This window comes from Microcaecilia unicolor, chromosome 7, assembly GCF_901765095.1.
Source record: "Microcaecilia unicolor chromosome 7, aMicUni1.1, whole genome shotgun sequence".
Taxonomy (NCBI): domain Eukaryota; kingdom Metazoa; phylum Chordata; class Amphibia; order Gymnophiona; family Siphonopidae; genus Microcaecilia; species Microcaecilia unicolor.
In genome coordinates, this window is record NC_044037.1 from 179,578,380 (window position 1) to 179,595,587 (window position 17,208).

At 43.0% G+C, this 17,208-nt stretch overlaps 1 protein-coding gene across 5 annotated transcripts in view; it reads left to right on the plus strand.

The window, feature by feature from the left end:
* The window catches only part of CFLAR (CASP8 and FADD like apoptosis regulator), a 216,857-nt gene that overhangs the window by 98,247 nt on the left and 101,402 nt on the right, over window positions 1–17,208 (plus strand). For all 5 annotated transcript variants that reach the window (XM_030208689.1, XM_030208693.1, XM_030208692.1 and 2 more), the window contains one exon: window positions 8,528–8,627. In XM_030208689.1, the coding sequence (XP_030064549.1) occupies window positions 8,528–8,627 (100 nt within the window). The remainder of the gene's footprint in view (window positions 1–8,527; window positions 8,628–17,208) is intronic.

Below are 17,208 nucleotides of genomic sequence, written 5' to 3' on the forward strand. Positions count from 1 at the left end.
GACATAACAAAACCATTGGAAGAATGTATACAGTACATTTTGCAAATGAACCAGAGTGTTACTGTTTAAGAATGATACTACTACACAAACCAGGTGCACAGTCCTTTCAAGACCTAAAAACTGTGGACAATGTAATTTATACAACCTTTCAAGAAACAGCAAAAAAACTAGGGCTCATTCAAGATGAAGCACTATGGGGCAACACATTAGAAGATGCAATCACGAGCAACATGCCTCAGCAAATTAGAGAGCTATTTGCATACATTTGTGTTTTTGCACAAATAGCAAATGCTTTACAACTTTATACAAAATACAAAAATTATATGGAAGAAGATTTTAAACAACAGCATGGCTGTCAAGGTGATTGCTTGCTATGTGAAGAACTGTGCCTTCATAAAATACAAGCAGTACTCATTATACATGCTAAACACCTACAACAATTTGGTTTGCCAAACATCACGCACACATTAGAACATCAACACATTGCCTTCAATGCTGCACATGAAAAACAAAAAGCACAAGAAATGCAAAAAAAACTAAATAAAGAACAAAGAGAAGCATTTCAAACAATACTTTCGGCATGCAACACAAAAAATAATTCACACACGTGCTTCTTCCTTGATGGTCCAGGTGGAAGTGGGAAAACGTATACATACAAATCAATCATCAGCATGATAAGAGGCGAAGGAGGAATTGCACTACCTGTGGCATCCACAGGAATTGCTGCAAATTTATTTCCAGGAGGAAGAACGTACCATTCACAATTCAAATTACCAGTACCTCTCCTGGAAACATCAACTATGCGGTTAACATCACAAGATGCCTCCATCATTAGAGATGCAAAAATAATTATCTGGGATGAATCAACTATGGCACCCAGCATGGCGCTCGATGCTGTAGATAGACTACTGAAAGAAATAATGAACAACCAAAGACCATTTGGGGGGAAAGTTGTACTGCTTGGTGGAGACTTCCAACAAACTTTACCAGTGGTACCTCATGGGCAACCTGCTAGCATTATTGAAGCAAGCATTAAATTTAACAAACTTTGGAAACATTTTAAAATACTTAAACTAGAAAAAAATGTACGCTCAGAAGACCCAGAATATAACAAATGGCTTATTACGTTAGCACAAGGAAATCTTCCATGTCCAAACGGTTACAAAGATGTTTATTGAAATACCACAAAAAACATCTTTGTGAGGAGGTCCTTAAGTGGAGTCGATCAAGATGGCGTCCATGGGAGGAGCTGCGTTTTGAGGCTCTGAGACACGAGAAGGTCTGCCTGGCGTTTTTCCTTTCCCTACCCTAATTATGGTTAAGAGGAAAGGAAAGATCGGTGCTAAAGCCGCTCCTAGCACTGGGGAAATCATATCGCTAAAGCAGCCTACCTTAGAAGTCTTTGGGCTACAAACGTTGGGACCACAAGTTTTTGCTCAGGTTGGATCCCCGAAACAACAGCTTACCGGAGAACTTGGCGTGGAGGCGATATCGCTGAGCCCGCCTAACAGAGTTGCGCCGCCGAGACCGGTTGGAGAGACGGACCCTACAGGAGAACTTCATCTAGATAGTTTTGAAGCTGGCAGCGGCCCTGTGGGATTTTCGACGCCAGACGCGGCGACGTCTGAGCGCAAGGCGGGAAGAGTGGAGAGTGTACCCGCATCCATTCAGACGCCTTCACCAGCGAGACTCAGCGAACTAATTAGACCAGCAACTGTTACATTGGATACCCTATGGGATGCCATCCAGACAATGAATGTTTCCCTGCAAAAGATTTCATTTGAATTGACTGCTGAAGTGAAGGATGTTAAACATTCTCAACAACTAATGGAGTCGAGAACAGCGAAGCAAGAGGAGAAAAGTGAGTTAAATTCTATTGCAATTAAAAAATTACAAACTCTAGTTGACAATGTTCTTATGGAGAAAGAACGGGACCAAAGGAAAGTAGAATTTTTGGACAATCAACTTAGACGAAATAACTTGCGATTCTTAAACTTTCCTAAAAGCCCTTTATTACCTCCATTAGAGATGTTACAGAAATATTTCCTAGAAATTTTAAAGATTCCAAAAGAAGCTTTTCCTCCGAACGTTAAAGCTTATTATATTACTGGAATTAAAACAAATCTGGAGATTGCTCCAGATTTAAATCTCACTCAAATTCTTGAAACATCATTAGAGACTATAACTGAACGCACTACTCTCCTGGTATCCTTTGCATTCGAGACTGATCGAAATAATATATTTCGCCTTTACTTCAAATTTAGGGAAGCTCAATTTTTTGGCTCAAAGATACAGATTTTTCCTGACGTCAGCAAATCTACACAAAAGAAAAGGCGAGAATTTTTGGGGCTTAGGCCTCGAACTCTCTCCCTGGGAGGATCATTTAAGCTGAAATTTGCATGCAGATGTATTGTTTCTTTTGGTAATGTTCATTATGTTTTTTTTGATCCAGAAAAATTGAAGCTCCTATTAGTAAGTAAAGAAAGCAGGGATCTTCAAGCCTTGGAGGCATCAGTAGGGAATTGAAACCGCAGGCAAAGTTTATTGTAAGAGTTTCTTTACTCTTTTTGTTTCCTATGATCAATACCTTGTATCTTGATCGTTTATAGTGGACTAAGTAAGAAAGATATTTTGAAAATCCATGGAAATGTAATGGATGGTTCTTTAATCTTTTGGATGTATTTCCTGATTTCTATACATTTATTATTGTGAATGTATTATTTTGAAATTCAATAAATAAAATAAAAATTAAAAAAAACAAAAAAACATCTTTGTGAGGACAATATAGTTAACGCCATCTATGGAGATAAACTTACACCAGATTCTGTAGCAAACTTTGCAAAAAAAAGCAATTCTATGCCCAAAGAATTCACAAGTAGACACCGTAAATGAGTCTGTACTAAATATTTTAGACGGAAAAACAATCACTTTATTTTTTTATTTACTTTATTTTTTGTCTATTAGATTGTAAGCTCTTTGAGCAGGGACTGTCTTTCTTCTATGTTTGTGCAGCGCTGCATACGCCTTGTAGCGCTATAGAACTGCTAAATAGTAGTAGTAGTAGTAGTAATGAGGAACATCAGTTATATCCTATAGAGTTCCTCCATGAGCAAACACCAAGTGGCATGCCTACCCATAAACTGCAGTTAAAAATTGGAGCAATAATTATCCTACGAAACTTAAACACAAAACAAGGTTTATGCAATGGGACTCGCTTGATAGTAAAAGACTTGAAAAAAAATGTAATAATTAGCCAAATAATCACAGGATCTACAGCAGGAGCAATTGTCTTTATACCACGCATACAACTAGCACCATCTAACAGTGACCTGCCTTTCACATTACTAAGAAAACAGTTTCCAGTTAAACTAGCTTTTGCCATGACTACTATAAACAAAGCACAAGGACAAACTTTTGACAAAGTCGGAATTTATCTACCAGAACCTGTGTTTACACATGGCCAACTATATGTAGCATTCTCAAGAGTTAAAACATCTGCAGATGCAATTGTGAAAGTCATTAATGGACCTGAACAAGGACAGCTTTTCAAAAACTGTACAAAAGTTTACACAAAAAACGTATATAAAGACATTTAAAAAATGTAAAAATAAACATTAAACCTGTTTGGTTAACAAAAAACAACTTCGTCAGCTAACCTTACTTACACAAGTTTCATGTCTTACAAACACGGACCTTTCAAAATATCTCTCTGTAACACATACACACACTCTCACACTCACTCTCTCTCTCACACAGACACTCTCACACACGCTCAAACATAGACTGCACATGGGAAGACAGTTGCTGCACATGGTGGTACAACACGGCAACAGATGATTTACAAATTTAACAATTATTCCTTCTCATTATAATACTTTTCTAACAACTGTATGGTTACCAAAAAAAAAAAAAGAAAACCATTGCTAGTGCCTGTTTCCTTTTTTACTAGTATTACAGATAATTCCCTAGTTGTGATATACTGCATTTTAGGTTATTTCTATATATACAGTGCACTCCATTTAATTGCATGTCAGATAAGAGCATGCTTTGTTTAACTGCATGCCGTACTTAGTCTCATTTTTGGCACCATCAATTTCTATGGGGACAAACTTCGTTTTAGCGCACCACTTATAAGTGCAAGATTCGCTTATATGCATGGTTCAAGACTGCTCCTCTGCAGGAAAGACTCCGTATAAGCGTGTGCATGGAATATGGAAGCCGATTGGTGCGTGACAGCCAACAAGATTTCAACTGCCTCTTTAACTGCCACAGGCAGAATAAGCGAAAGAATGTGTTAAGGCGTACACCGGGGTCGTCGTCGCGGTGGAACTGTAAGACTTTAACACTAGCTGGATGAATTGAAGTTCTTAAAAAATTAGAAAACAAACAAAGTCAAGCATCTATTGCTAAAGAATATGGTGTCAGCCCCAGTCAAATTTCACGTGTTTTGAAGCAGAAAGACCAGCTTCTGGAAGACTGGCAAAACAACACAAATCCACAACGGAAATGAAAACAGGCGGGAAAAGCTGAGGAGGTAGAAGATGCTCTTCTTTGGTGGTTTTCTCGAGTCAGGAGCAGACAGTTTCCTATCAGTGGTCCACTGCTTATGGAGAAAGCTAACCAGGTAGCAGAAAGTCTTGGACTGACTGAATTCAAAGCCACTGTTGGATGGTTGGAAAGATGGAAGGAGAGGAACAGCATAAAATTCAAGAGACAGCATGGTGAGAAACAAGACGCTGATGACTTTGGTGCTGAAAATTGGGTTGGTTCAGTTCTTCCTATCATCTTGAACGAGTTTGCACCTCGTAGCATTTTCAATGCTGACGAAAATGGTCTCTACTGGCGAGCAATTCCTGATGGAACACTTGCATTCAAACATGCCGAAACTACTGGAGGTAAAACATTGAACGACCGACTGACAATCCTCCTTTGCTGCAATATGGATGGGAGTGAGAAGTTGGAACCCCTCGTCACTGGAAAGAGCAAACAGCCCCATTGCTTCAAGAAAATTAAACGACTTCCTGTATCATACAAGGTTAACACAAATTCAAGTGAAATAACTAATTACAGACCAGTAGCATCCATACCACTAATAACCAAAATAACCGAAGGGATGGTAACAAAACAACTTACAAACTATCTAGACAAATTCTCAATACTGCATGATGCCCAATCAGGATTCCGATCGAACCACAGCACCGAAGCAGTACTAATTACACTAATGACTACATTTAAACAAATGATTGCAACCAGCAACAATATACTCCTTCTACAATTTGACATGTCAAATGCCTTTGACATGGTGGACCACGGAATCCTACTACATATACTTGAATACTTTGGCATCGGGGCAATGTCCTAAACTGGTTCAAGGAGTTCCTAACCTTACGCTCATACCAGGTCACATCAAATTCAACTACGTCTGCAGCATGGACACCAGAATGTGGAGTATCGCAAGGATCACCCCTCTCACCAACTATCTTCAACCTAATGATGACACCCCTGGCAAAACTTCTAGCAAGCCATAACCTTAACCCACATATATACGCTGACGATGTAACAATATATATCCCTTTCAAACAAGACATTAAAGAAATCCACAGTGAAATCAACCAAAGCTTACACATCATGAACACCTGGGCAGATGCATTTCGTTTGAAACTGAATGCAGAAAAAACTCAATGCCTGATACTTACCTCCCAATACAACACGAATGAATTCACCGCTATAAACACACCAAAACTAAATCTTCCAATTTCAGAAACTTTAAAAATCCTTGGAGTCACTATTGACCGCCACCTAACACTTGAAAACCACGCAAACAACACAACCAAAAAGATGTTTTACAGCATGTAGAAACTGAAAAGAATAAGACCATTCTTCCCAAGATCCGTCTTCCGCAGCCTAGTGCAATCACTCGTACTTAGCCATTTGGATTACTGCAACTCACTATACGCAGGTTGTAAAGAGCAAATACTGAAGAAACTTCAAACAGCCCAGAACACAGCTGCCAGACTCATTTTCGGGAAACCAAAATACGAAAGCGCAAAACCCTTACGAGAGAAGCTACACTGGCTCCCACTCAAGGAACGCATCACTTTTAAAGTATGCACACTAGTCCACAAAATCATTCACGGTGAAGCCCCAGCCTACATGTCTGACTTAATAGACCTACCACCTAGAAACGCTAAAAGATCATCCCGAACTTTCTTGAACCTCCACTTCCCTAATTGCAAAGGCATAAAATACAAAGTGATGCACGCATCAACCTTTTCTTATATGAGCACGCAATTTTGGAACAATCTTCCACGTAACCTGAAGGCGACCAACGAGCTGACCGACTTCCGCAAACTATTGAAGACTCATCTCTTCGAAAAAATCTATCGAAAGGATCAAAACACATGAAGTCTACGCACAATGTTAGTAATATATCAATACATTCTCATCTGTACTCTCTGAGAATGAGACAGTTCAGTTATCAAGACAGAAGTGGCTCTGCTAGAGGAGTTCATTTTCAGGTGATGATTTTTCTCTAGTTCTTGACCAGCAAGAGAACCTGAAGTTGCCCAGAGAAATCGTCCCATGGAGAAGAATAAAGAAAAAAAATAGTGGGGAAATATTTTTGCTACCACTGATATATTATGAAAGCAGCAGCTTCTTTGAGACTTGTGGATGAAATGTGTCTGAGGAATTACAGATGTCTATAAAGCTAGTCTTGGTTTAAATGGGAGGCCAGAAAATCTGGTGTTGAAATAGTTTTGCAGTTACCAGCTAAATACATTTTTTCTGAACATGTCTCTTCCCCAGGCCAAAAGAACCAATTATTTGATATAACTGTCTTTGCCATTACTCTTATGGTGGGGAAAGCCCCAAAAAATTATGGGGCCCGATATTTGTTCAGCGGCAATCAGTGTTTTGCTGCCGGTGTTAAACCTAGAAATTCAATGCTGGACCATGTCCAGGCACAGGTATTGAATTTTTGGGGTTCTAGAGCCAGCTAACACATCCCAGTTAAGTGCGGTATTCAGCATTTATCCAGCTATGGGTTGTCACATAAAGATAGGACTGACTTTTATAAGGTCCTATTTATGTGATTAATATGGCAGGTTGAGCACTGACTCTGCCCCTGGAATGCCCCCAAAATAGTTGGTTTCAGTTCGGCACTAACCGGTTAAGTGCCACTGAAAATGAGCTGTTAACCTGGTTAATAACGACCCGATAGTGCTCACATTGTGACAATGCTATCAATGGTGGGATTTCCTCTCTACCTGTGTACATTCTATTTTTTCACTTATTTAAATGATGTGAATGATTGCACAGCATAGTATTGTGTGTGATTAACTCACTAAAAACTCAGCAGCAGAATGTGAGTAAAATCATCTGACCGTACAAACTGCCTTTATCTATGTGTATGTCAGTGGCATAGAGTGACAAATTGGAGAGGAGAGCATGACTCCATAGAACATGAATCTTGTACAGGAGGAAGAACAGTGCAGGGAAGCCAGGCATGATCAGGGAGGAGATATCAGATTCACTGATAGACTTTCTCACTAGTTACTACATTTGTAAGTAGCTTTTGGGGATGCCCTCCTCTTCCCGTTATTCTGATAAAAAGGTATTGCTTACAACTTACTTGTTGACCTTAATTCTACATATCAGAGTTGACTGACGGTAACCACACTACTTTCTTCATAAGTATTAATACAGTTATTTTAAAAGATTAAATCTGTCCAATGTATATATTCTATTCACTCACTTAGGGGCCCTTATACCAAGCCGTGGTAGGGCTACCGCAGCAATGACATGTGGCAAATCGGCCCTACTGCCGGGCTATCGCAGGAGCCCGGTGGTAGTCCTGGTATGTGCCACATGCCATTTCCGGTGCTCCAAAATGTTTGGGGTTTTTTTAGTGCCAGGTTAGCACTGAGAGCCCTTACTGCCTCCTAAATAGGACATTAATTTTTCGCATATTAAGCAAAATCACAATAATTAATAATATGAAGTAAGTGTATTAAATTAATGCAAATCTGAAAAAGAGAAGTTATAAAGATTCTTATGTTATGACAGAAACATACAACTACACCTGCACAGTACAGAATCCTAAATAGGAGGCAGTAAGGGCTCCCTCAGGAAATAGCCATTTTTTTAAACCCTCCTTTTACCCGCTGCGGTAAAAAGGGATCTTGGCACCTGGCAAATCCACACACCAACACCACCGCAGGGCCTCTTTTACAGCAGCTTGGTAAAAAGACCCCTTAATGCCTTGATCAGTTGTAGAAAGAGCTGGGTATACTGACCTTGAATTTTTTAGAGGCGCTTTATATAAATATTAGTAAGTAAAGGTGGTTTGTAAAACAGATTCTCCCCTTCCCATTGTAAAACAGAAAAAATTATTGCCATTCCATAACACCCTCCTTCTTTCCCCTCTTTATTTGAAGTGGGGACTTGGAATGGTCAAGTAATTTCACAGTTGGCTGGACTCCCTTTCTAAAGATTGATCTCTCTAAATTGTTGCTATGTTTTGCAGGGTACTGATGGTTGAGCTCAGTGAGGCGTTGGAGAAGGAGGATGTAGACTCTCTTATTTTCATATTGCAGGATTATGCAGGAAGGTTGACTAAAGTCAAGGTATTTCATTTTCTTTATAGACCTTTTTCAAAAATGCTACAGTTGTTTACATATTTGTATATTTGTTTGGCTTTATTTTAGAAGCCTTTTAAATATGGCTGTCTTTTTCATCTCCTTGATGCATACCAGATGTACTGCATCTAACTGTGTCCATAGTCTAGGCATTTACAGGTACTTTATATATGTAATGGAAGGAAAATTGTGTTTTGACCTGTTTTATATATGTGGTCATTGTCTGTGAACTCAACCTCCGATCGCCGAGTAATGAGCATTTTTTCATTGGCGGACAAGCTGTGCACATAATACAGCCCAATTTCTTTAGAATAAAATGAACCATGGTGGCAAGTTGACGACAATTTTTTTCCAAAAACGCAAATGGGCAAAGTGGGATTGTCAGTTGACTCTTTGACATTAATTTTTCGCATATTAAGCAAAATCACAATAATTAATAATATGAAGTAAGTGTATTAAATTAATGCAAATCTGAAAAAGAGAAGTTATAAAGATTCTTATGTTATGACAGAAACATACAACTACACCTGCACAGTACAGAATCCTATAGCCGAAACATGCTAATGCGCGGCATCAATAAGGTACTTACAGAATATTTAACCAATGTCATTAGTGTAGAAGCACTGCTAGTAGACTAACAGATTCATATATCATACAAAAAATGAATTATACACTTTAAACTTCAGCAGAAATGGAAAGAAAATGACACAATATAGAAAAATGCATGTTGAAGTATATGATGTTGCGATAGCAATGTCCTCAATTTTGTCCCTATTTCTAGGGCCTTATATGCCAGCGATGAAAACCAACCCTACTTTTTTAAGGGTTTTGAAACATGCTCTTTTCTATGAAAATGATTAAAAAGAGTTTCCAGAAGGTCTTTTTTTGTAAAAGTGGGCTAAACAATACCCTATTTTGGTGTTTTTGCAAAAATCATCAACTTTACACTCAATTTGTGAACTATGGAAAATATTAGGAGAATGAAATTTTAGATTCGAAACCTTGTGTTGATAAGTTGTTGTGTGCAAAGTTTCACGTTTATCACACCTTTAATTCCAGAGATATAAAAAGCCAAACTTTACAATTTTTCATGCGGCCAAATTTTTCGGACCAAGTTTGCTCCAAGTTTTCTTCATGGAGATCGCTGTTAATAGAGCGCAAAAAGTTGTACAAGATGGCAAGTTTTGTTTCTCTCAACAAAATATTGCCGGAGATACAGTGTCTCAAAGTGCCGAAATCTCGGAGTCTACCATAGAAGGCTGCAGTATGGGTCAACAGATTACTATATCTCAGCAAGTATTGCCATCGGCGAACGTAAAACTTTACCAATGTTCATTGGGGACATGTATGAATGTTCACAGAAAATTTCATCGAAATCCGTGATGGTTGCGCAAGGACCACCAGACCACTTGACATGGTCAACCCAATGTGTTTTTTCAGTGTTCAATTTCAGTTGGAATAAGTTTGCCCATGAGTCCATGGTATTCAGACCTGCTTTGATTTAATTGGTTATTTCTGACAAGTCATGTCTGAAGGGAACGTATATTGTAACATCATCTGCATAGATGAATGGGCTGAGGCCTTGATTGAATAAGGCCTTTGCCAGTGGGATCATCAGTATGTTGAAGTGTTGGTGACATTGGTGATCCTTGAGGTACTCAGCAGACTGCTTTCCACGGTGATGATATGTTTGTATTTGATTTAACTTGGTATGTTCTGGAGGTTAGAAAATCCTTGATCCAATTGAGTATATTACCATCAATCCCGAAGTGGGCAAGGAGTCTTATTAGTATATTGTGGTTTACCATGTCTAATGCGCTCAACATGTCAAATTGGAGAAGAAGTATGCTTTACCTGTAGCTATTTCCTGCTTGAATTTGGCCAGGAGAGTGACTAGAACAGTTCTGTACTATGGTGGGAAAGGAATCCTGATTGTGAGTCTGTCAGGATCTCAGGTTCAGAGCCCGTGGGGACGGGCTCTGGAGCAAACGTGAGCCCTTGGGCTGCTGACGAGGATCGACAGCAGCAGGCAAAACCCACCAACCAACACTGGGCTAGCGAACAGGCAAGGACTGCGGGCGCCGCCCAGCGAGCCAGAACACATGGACTGGAACCCCCTGGACTGGAGGACACCGGACTGGTCCGCACTGGATTGGAGTACACCGGACTGGTTCGCACTGAACTGGAACACCCCGGGCTGGAACACACTGGACTGGAGTACACCGAACTGGTCCGCACTGCTTCACCTGCACTTAGCCACTGTCCCCCAGGAGTTGAGCCCCTGGGTTCAAGCGGCCGGCAGGACTTACCGGATGCAGGATAACACAGGGGCTGGGATACTAGAACAAGCTTGACAGTACCAGGACCAGGAATGGGACTAGAGCTGAGGGACCACCTCAGACCCTAGAATACCACGCAAGCTTGCACAAACCAGGAACACAGGGCCAAGACAAGACGGAAGTGCTCCCAAGCACCAAAGGGAAAGGCAGGTAAGCCCACAGGGGAAAGCAGGGAAACCCAGCAACTCAGAAGTGTTTTTATAGCGTAACCAGATTGAAGTGCTCCTAAGCACCTAACCACAGAAATGCTCCTAAGCACTACACTAACAGAAGTGCTCCTAAGCACCTAACCACAGAAATGCTCCTAAGCACTATACTAACAGAAGTGCTCCTAAGCACTATACTAACAGAGGTGCTCCTAAGCACTAAATTAACAGGGGTGCTCCTAAGCACCAAGCTACAGCAGTGCTCCACAGCACTAAACTAACAAAGGGGAAGCAGGTGAGCCACAAGGAGAAAGCAGGAAAGCTTAACACATAAACTAACAAAGGTGCTCCTAAGCACCAAGCTACAGCAGTGCTCCACAGCACTAAACTAACAAAGGGGAAGCAGGTGAGCCACACGGAGAAAGTAGGGAAGCTAAACACAAACTAACAAAGGTGCTCCTAAGCACCAAGCTACAGCAGTGCTCCACAGCACTAAACTAACAAAGGGGAAGCAGGTGAGCCACACGGAGAAAGTAGGGAAGCTAAACACAAACTAACAAAGGTGCTCCTAAGCACCAAGCTACAGCAGTGCTCCACAGCACTAAACTAACAAAAGTGCTCCTAAGCACTCCACTAACAGAAGTGCTCCTAACAGCACCAAAACCAGAAGTACTTCTAACAGCAAAACAGAAGTGCTTCTAACAGCACCAAAACCAGAAGTACTTCTAACAGCAAAACAAAAGTGCTTCTAACAGCACCAAAAGGGAAAGCAGGGGAGCCACAAGGAAAAAGCAGGGAAGCTAAACACATAAGTCAAAAGCGCACACTGCACCAACACTAACCTGGACCTAAAGCAAAACGTTGCAAGGGCAAAAGCAGCCAGTTCACAGGTGGCTAATAAGCTCATCACAGCTGAGCTCAGCTGCAACAATCACAAGGCAGCTATGGATAAGGCTAGCTGCCAAACTTCCACACAAGACTGGAAGGCTAGAATATCTGGACCGGAATAAAAAGAGTCTGGAACATCTATGGCAGCCACCGGTTCTGGCCACCAGAGGGCGAGAGGAGCACAACCCAAGGGAAAAAAAGTCATGAACGTGACAGATTCGTGTAGTATTGAGAATTTGTCCATGTAGTTGGTGAGCTGTTTGGTCACCAGGCTGTCCGTCATTTTGACTACTATTGGGATGGATGCTACTGGGCGGTAGTTTGTGATATCATTTGTATTTTTCTTGGTGTCTTTTGGTATTGGGGTGAGTAGTATGTTACCATATTCCTCGGGGAAGAGACCTTGTTGTAGCATGAGGTTTAGGTGGGATGTGAGGTCTGTTATGAAGTGGTCAGGGGTGAATTTAAGTAGATAGCTGGGGCAGGTATCCAGATTACAGTGGGTGTTGGCGAACCTGTGGATTGCTTGTGTAACTGATTCAGTGGTGAGGGGAGTAAATCTTATCCAGGTTTGGTCAGCTGGGCATCCATCAGGGCTTTGGTCCAGATCATTAATGAAGTTTTCAATGTCGGTGTTGTGCTGAGGAAGTGTACTACGTAATTTTGTTATTTTTTCATCAAAGTAATTAGCAAGTTTGTCTGCTGGTGGGTGAGTTGGTTTTGGTGATTGGATTGGTGTCTAACAGCTTATTTACAAGTTGAAATAGTTTCTTTGTGTCTTTGTAATCCGGTACCTTTTGGTTTGTCTTATTGCATATTTGTATTTTCTATGTATTTGTTTCCATGCGTTGAGTGTGTATTTATCTTTCCTCTTTTTCCATGCTCGTTCAAGTTTCCTGGATTGTGTTTTGAGTTTTTTTAAGTCGTCGTTAAACCATGGTATCGAGGTTTTTCTTCTTGATACTCTTGTCTTTAATGGTGCTATTTCATTTAGTATACTTCTACATCTATCATCCCAATGAGTGAGGTAATGTATGGAGTCCGTTCATGCTGTCCATTCGTTGTCGTATATCTGTTGCCAGAATACTTTTGGCTCTTTTTGCCCTCTCGTACTGTATGATGTCTGTTCTGGTATGCAATTTAATCCCTTCTTCCACCAATTTAGACATAAGTTCAGTTTGTAGTGATCGGTCCAAGGTGTTTTTGACCATTTAATATCTGCTATTGATAGGTTATGATCTGTGGACAATTTGTGTGATAAGAGGTCTAGTGTGTGTCCCTTGATGTGAGTAGCTTATGTGTGAGGCCATTTGAGATCCAAGGAGTGTAGGAAGTCCTTACAATCACGTGTGTTGGTAGAGTTGCGGTCTTCTAGGTGAAGATTGATGTTGCCTAGGATTAGTGTGTTGGAGTTGTTTACACAGGTTGTTGAAATGAAGTCTGTAAAGATAGGTTGGCTGACGTTCCAATTACCGGGTAGCCTGTAAAACAAGACACAGTTCAAATGATTGACCAAGGATTTGTTATGGATTCTAATCAAGGCAATTTCAAGTTTGGATATTATGGATTCGGCAATGGTTTCGGTGGTGAATTGGTCTCGGTAGATTAGAGGTATGCCTCCTCCTCTCTTTTCCATTCTGGTCCAATGAATGATTTTATATCCTGGAGGACAAAGGTCGAGGATTATGGGGTTCTTTTGATCGCGGTTTTCTGACGTGATCCAGTCTGATGTTGTTGTTTTGTTGACTGCGGACCTAGCATTGATGTAGCCCACTTGGATATGTTGGTATGGGTCTGTTAGGTTTGATGATGTGTGGGTTTTTGTTAATTGTCGTTCATTGGATGGTGTGTGTTTTTTTATCTTTTTTTCCGTATTGTTGGTGTTTCCGTATTTGGGTATTCTTCCTTTAATTTGGTTGTTGTCAGCTTGGTGGGGTGTAGATTGATCAGTCTTTGGTGATCTTGTATGATGGGTATGATATTATTTTCAGCAAATGGGATGGATAGTGCTAGGTGAATCAGTGAAAGGGAGTAGATTGCTAGGAATATTTTGACAGTATTTTAGTGTCAGTTTGGAGATGGATGGGTTACTCACATACATCACATAAATAGTGATAATGCATAATATACATTTCCTTGTCATCAGCAGCAGATGAATCCATTACGAATGGGTTGTGTCCACCTTCCAGCAGGGGGAGATAGAGAACACTGAAAACCATAGTGCCTCCTGGACGGCTAGCTCCATCTGCCTCTCAGTATTCTCTATCTCCCAGCAGGGTTGGACGCAGCTTATTCAGCTCCTTTAAGAATCTGCCTGGGGTGGCTCCTGTGCTTTTGCCAGTTGTAGTAGGGGTGTTGTGGCTATTGCAGCTCCACTTTAAAGGCACATAGGTTAGCCCTTTCCCTGCCTTACCCTCCCCCCTATGTGGATGCAGGCATATAGGTTTGCCCTGTCTCTGCCTTTCCCACTCTCTTCTATGTGGATGCAGGCACATTGGTTCGTCCTTTCTCTGCCTTTCCCACTCTTCTGGACCTCCGGAGTGCCTCTGTAGCTGTTGCCTCTAACTTTCCTCACAGCATTAAAAAAAAACGCGACGCGCTTGTTAGCGCTGCGATTCTGAGGCTATCTTCTGTCTGTACAGCGTGACCGGAGCTCTGGGACTCGGTCTGTTGAGGTAAGAGCGTCTTGTAGCTCCTCCGGGGAGGGCCCGCGATCAGGGTGTTTTTTGGCGCCCCGTGGTCGGGCTGTGGGGATTCTGAGGGGTCTGACAGGCCTTCTTGGTCTGAGGAGCCAGAGGAAGGTGCCGGATTGCCACTGGATCCAGATGATCCCACTGCGGTTAGGATTTTCCACCGCGAGGAGCTGCCAGCGCTTATTTCTGACGCCTTGCAGGCCCTCTCTATTGAAGATCCTGCGCTTGGCAAGGCCTCCTCTGGTAACCCGAGGATGGCAAGTACTAAGAAGCCTGCTCGAGCCTTTCCTTTGCATGACTCCATCCAAGAGCTTATTTCGGCTCAATGGGCTGACCCCGAGGGGCCTTTGAAGGTTGCCAGGGCAATGAGGCACTTATACCCTCTTAGTGAGGAGCACTTGGCACGCTTGGCCGTGCCTAAAGTAGATGCCCTAGTCACGGCTGTGATGAAGAAGACTACCCTCCCAGTAGAGGGAGGGGTCGCCCTGAAGGACATGCAGGACCGACGGCTGAAATCCGCAATGAAACGGTCCTTTGAAATCTCAGGCGTAGCCTTACGGGCGTCTGTGTGCAGTTGTTATGCTGCTCGAGCCTGCCTCGCTTGGTTGCAACAGGCAGTGGAACAGCTCAGGGATGGAGCGGAGCCCCTTGTGGAGGTGGCACCGCGGATGGAGTCGGCCTTGTCATTTTTGGCTAACGCCCTTTATAATCTGGTCAGAGCCTCGGCTAAACAGATATCTCGCCACTCGCAGCCTTCTATGGCTACGGCATTGGGCGGCTGACATGGCCTCTAAGCAAAGGTTGGTGAAGTTGCCCTTCCAGGGCCTTCTCCTATTTGGTGAGGAGTTGGAGAAAATTGTCAAGGGCCTGGGGATGCTAAACCCCAGCGGTTACCCGAGGATATGCCGCGGCCTTCTTCCAAGGGTCAGGCGGTTCCCTCCTCTTCCAGACTTTGCTTCCGTGAAGCTAGAAGGTACTGCCCAGGGCGTTCTACTGGGTTTACTTCGCGTGCCCGTTTTTCAGCAGAGGAACTCCTTTCGCTCGGACAAACGCTCCGCAGCGGCTGGTTCAAGGCCTGGAGTTCATGGGCGACTCTCTCAATGATGGTGCGCCGGCCCACTCCTCGATTCCTGCAGTTGGAGGACGTCTTTCCCTCTTTCTCGAGGAGTGGGTCAAGATTACCTCAGATCAGTGGGTTTTGGACCTGATCAGAGACGGCTACAGATTGGAATTTACTGCCCCGGTGAGAGATGTGTTTTTGGAGTCCCGATGCGGCACTGCCGTCAAATGGGAAGCGGTAGAGGAGACCTTGCAAGGCTTGTTGCACCTGGGAGCGGTGATCCCCGTGCCTCCTGCCGAGCACGGCAGTGGCCATTACTCCATTTACTTTGTGGTGCTGCGAAAAGGCGGGTCTTTTCGGCCCATTCTTAGACTTGAAGAAAGTCAACGAGTCACTCAAAGTACGGCATTTCCACATGGAAACCCTGCACTGCGTCATTGCGGCGGTTCAGCCAGGAGAGTTTCTCATGTCCCTGGACCTGAAAGAAGCTTACTTGCACATCCCTATTTGGCTCCCGCACAAAGGGTTTCTCCGGTTTGCAGTGTGGGAAAACACTTTCAGTTTCAGGCTTGCCTTTTGGCCTCGCCACAGCACCCTGAACCTATTCCAAGGTAATGGTGGTAGTAGCTGCCTTTCTCAGGCGAGAGAGTATCCGGGTTCAACCGTACCTAGACGACTGGCTCATCAGAGTGGACTCTGCAGAAGAGAGTCGTCATTAACAGCCAGAGTAGTCTCAGTACTGCAATCTCTGGCTGGGTCGTCAATTACCCAAAGTCACCTGACCCCCCTCTCAATCTCTAGAGTATTTTGTGGTGCTGTTCGACACGGCCTCGGGTTGGTTATTTTACCCAAGCAAAGGAGGTGCAAGCTTCAGACCTAGTTCGTCTGCTCCTGATAAACGCCCTTGCCCGCGAGCTTGGGACATTGTCCAGCTCTTGGGGGTTGATGACAGCCACCCTAGAAGTGGTGCCTTGGGCGAGAGCGCACATGAGACCGCTGCAGTGTTCCCTGCTACAACATTGGTCTCCCATTTCCTAGGATTATCAGTGCAGACTCAGTTGGCTCCCTGTGGGCCCGACTCAGCATGGAGTGGGTGGCTCTCAGACAGCAAGCTGCGGCGAGGAATGCCGTTAGTGCTCCCGACTGGTGCCTGTGTGGTAACCGATGCCAGCCTGAACGGCTGGGAGCTCATTGCCAGGAGAGGCAGGCCAGGGTCTATGGACACTCGAAGAATCGAAGTGGTTCATCAATCGTTTGGAGTTAAAAGCAATTTTCCAGGCGTTGCTGGCCTTTCATCGAACCTTGGAGGGATTGGCTGTCAAGTGCTGTCTGACAATATGACAGCAGTGGCCTACCATACTCGTCAAGGCGGAACGCAGTGCAGAGCACTGGCTGCGCAGGCTGCTCAGATTTGCCACTGGGCCGAGCTGCATCTACAGTTCC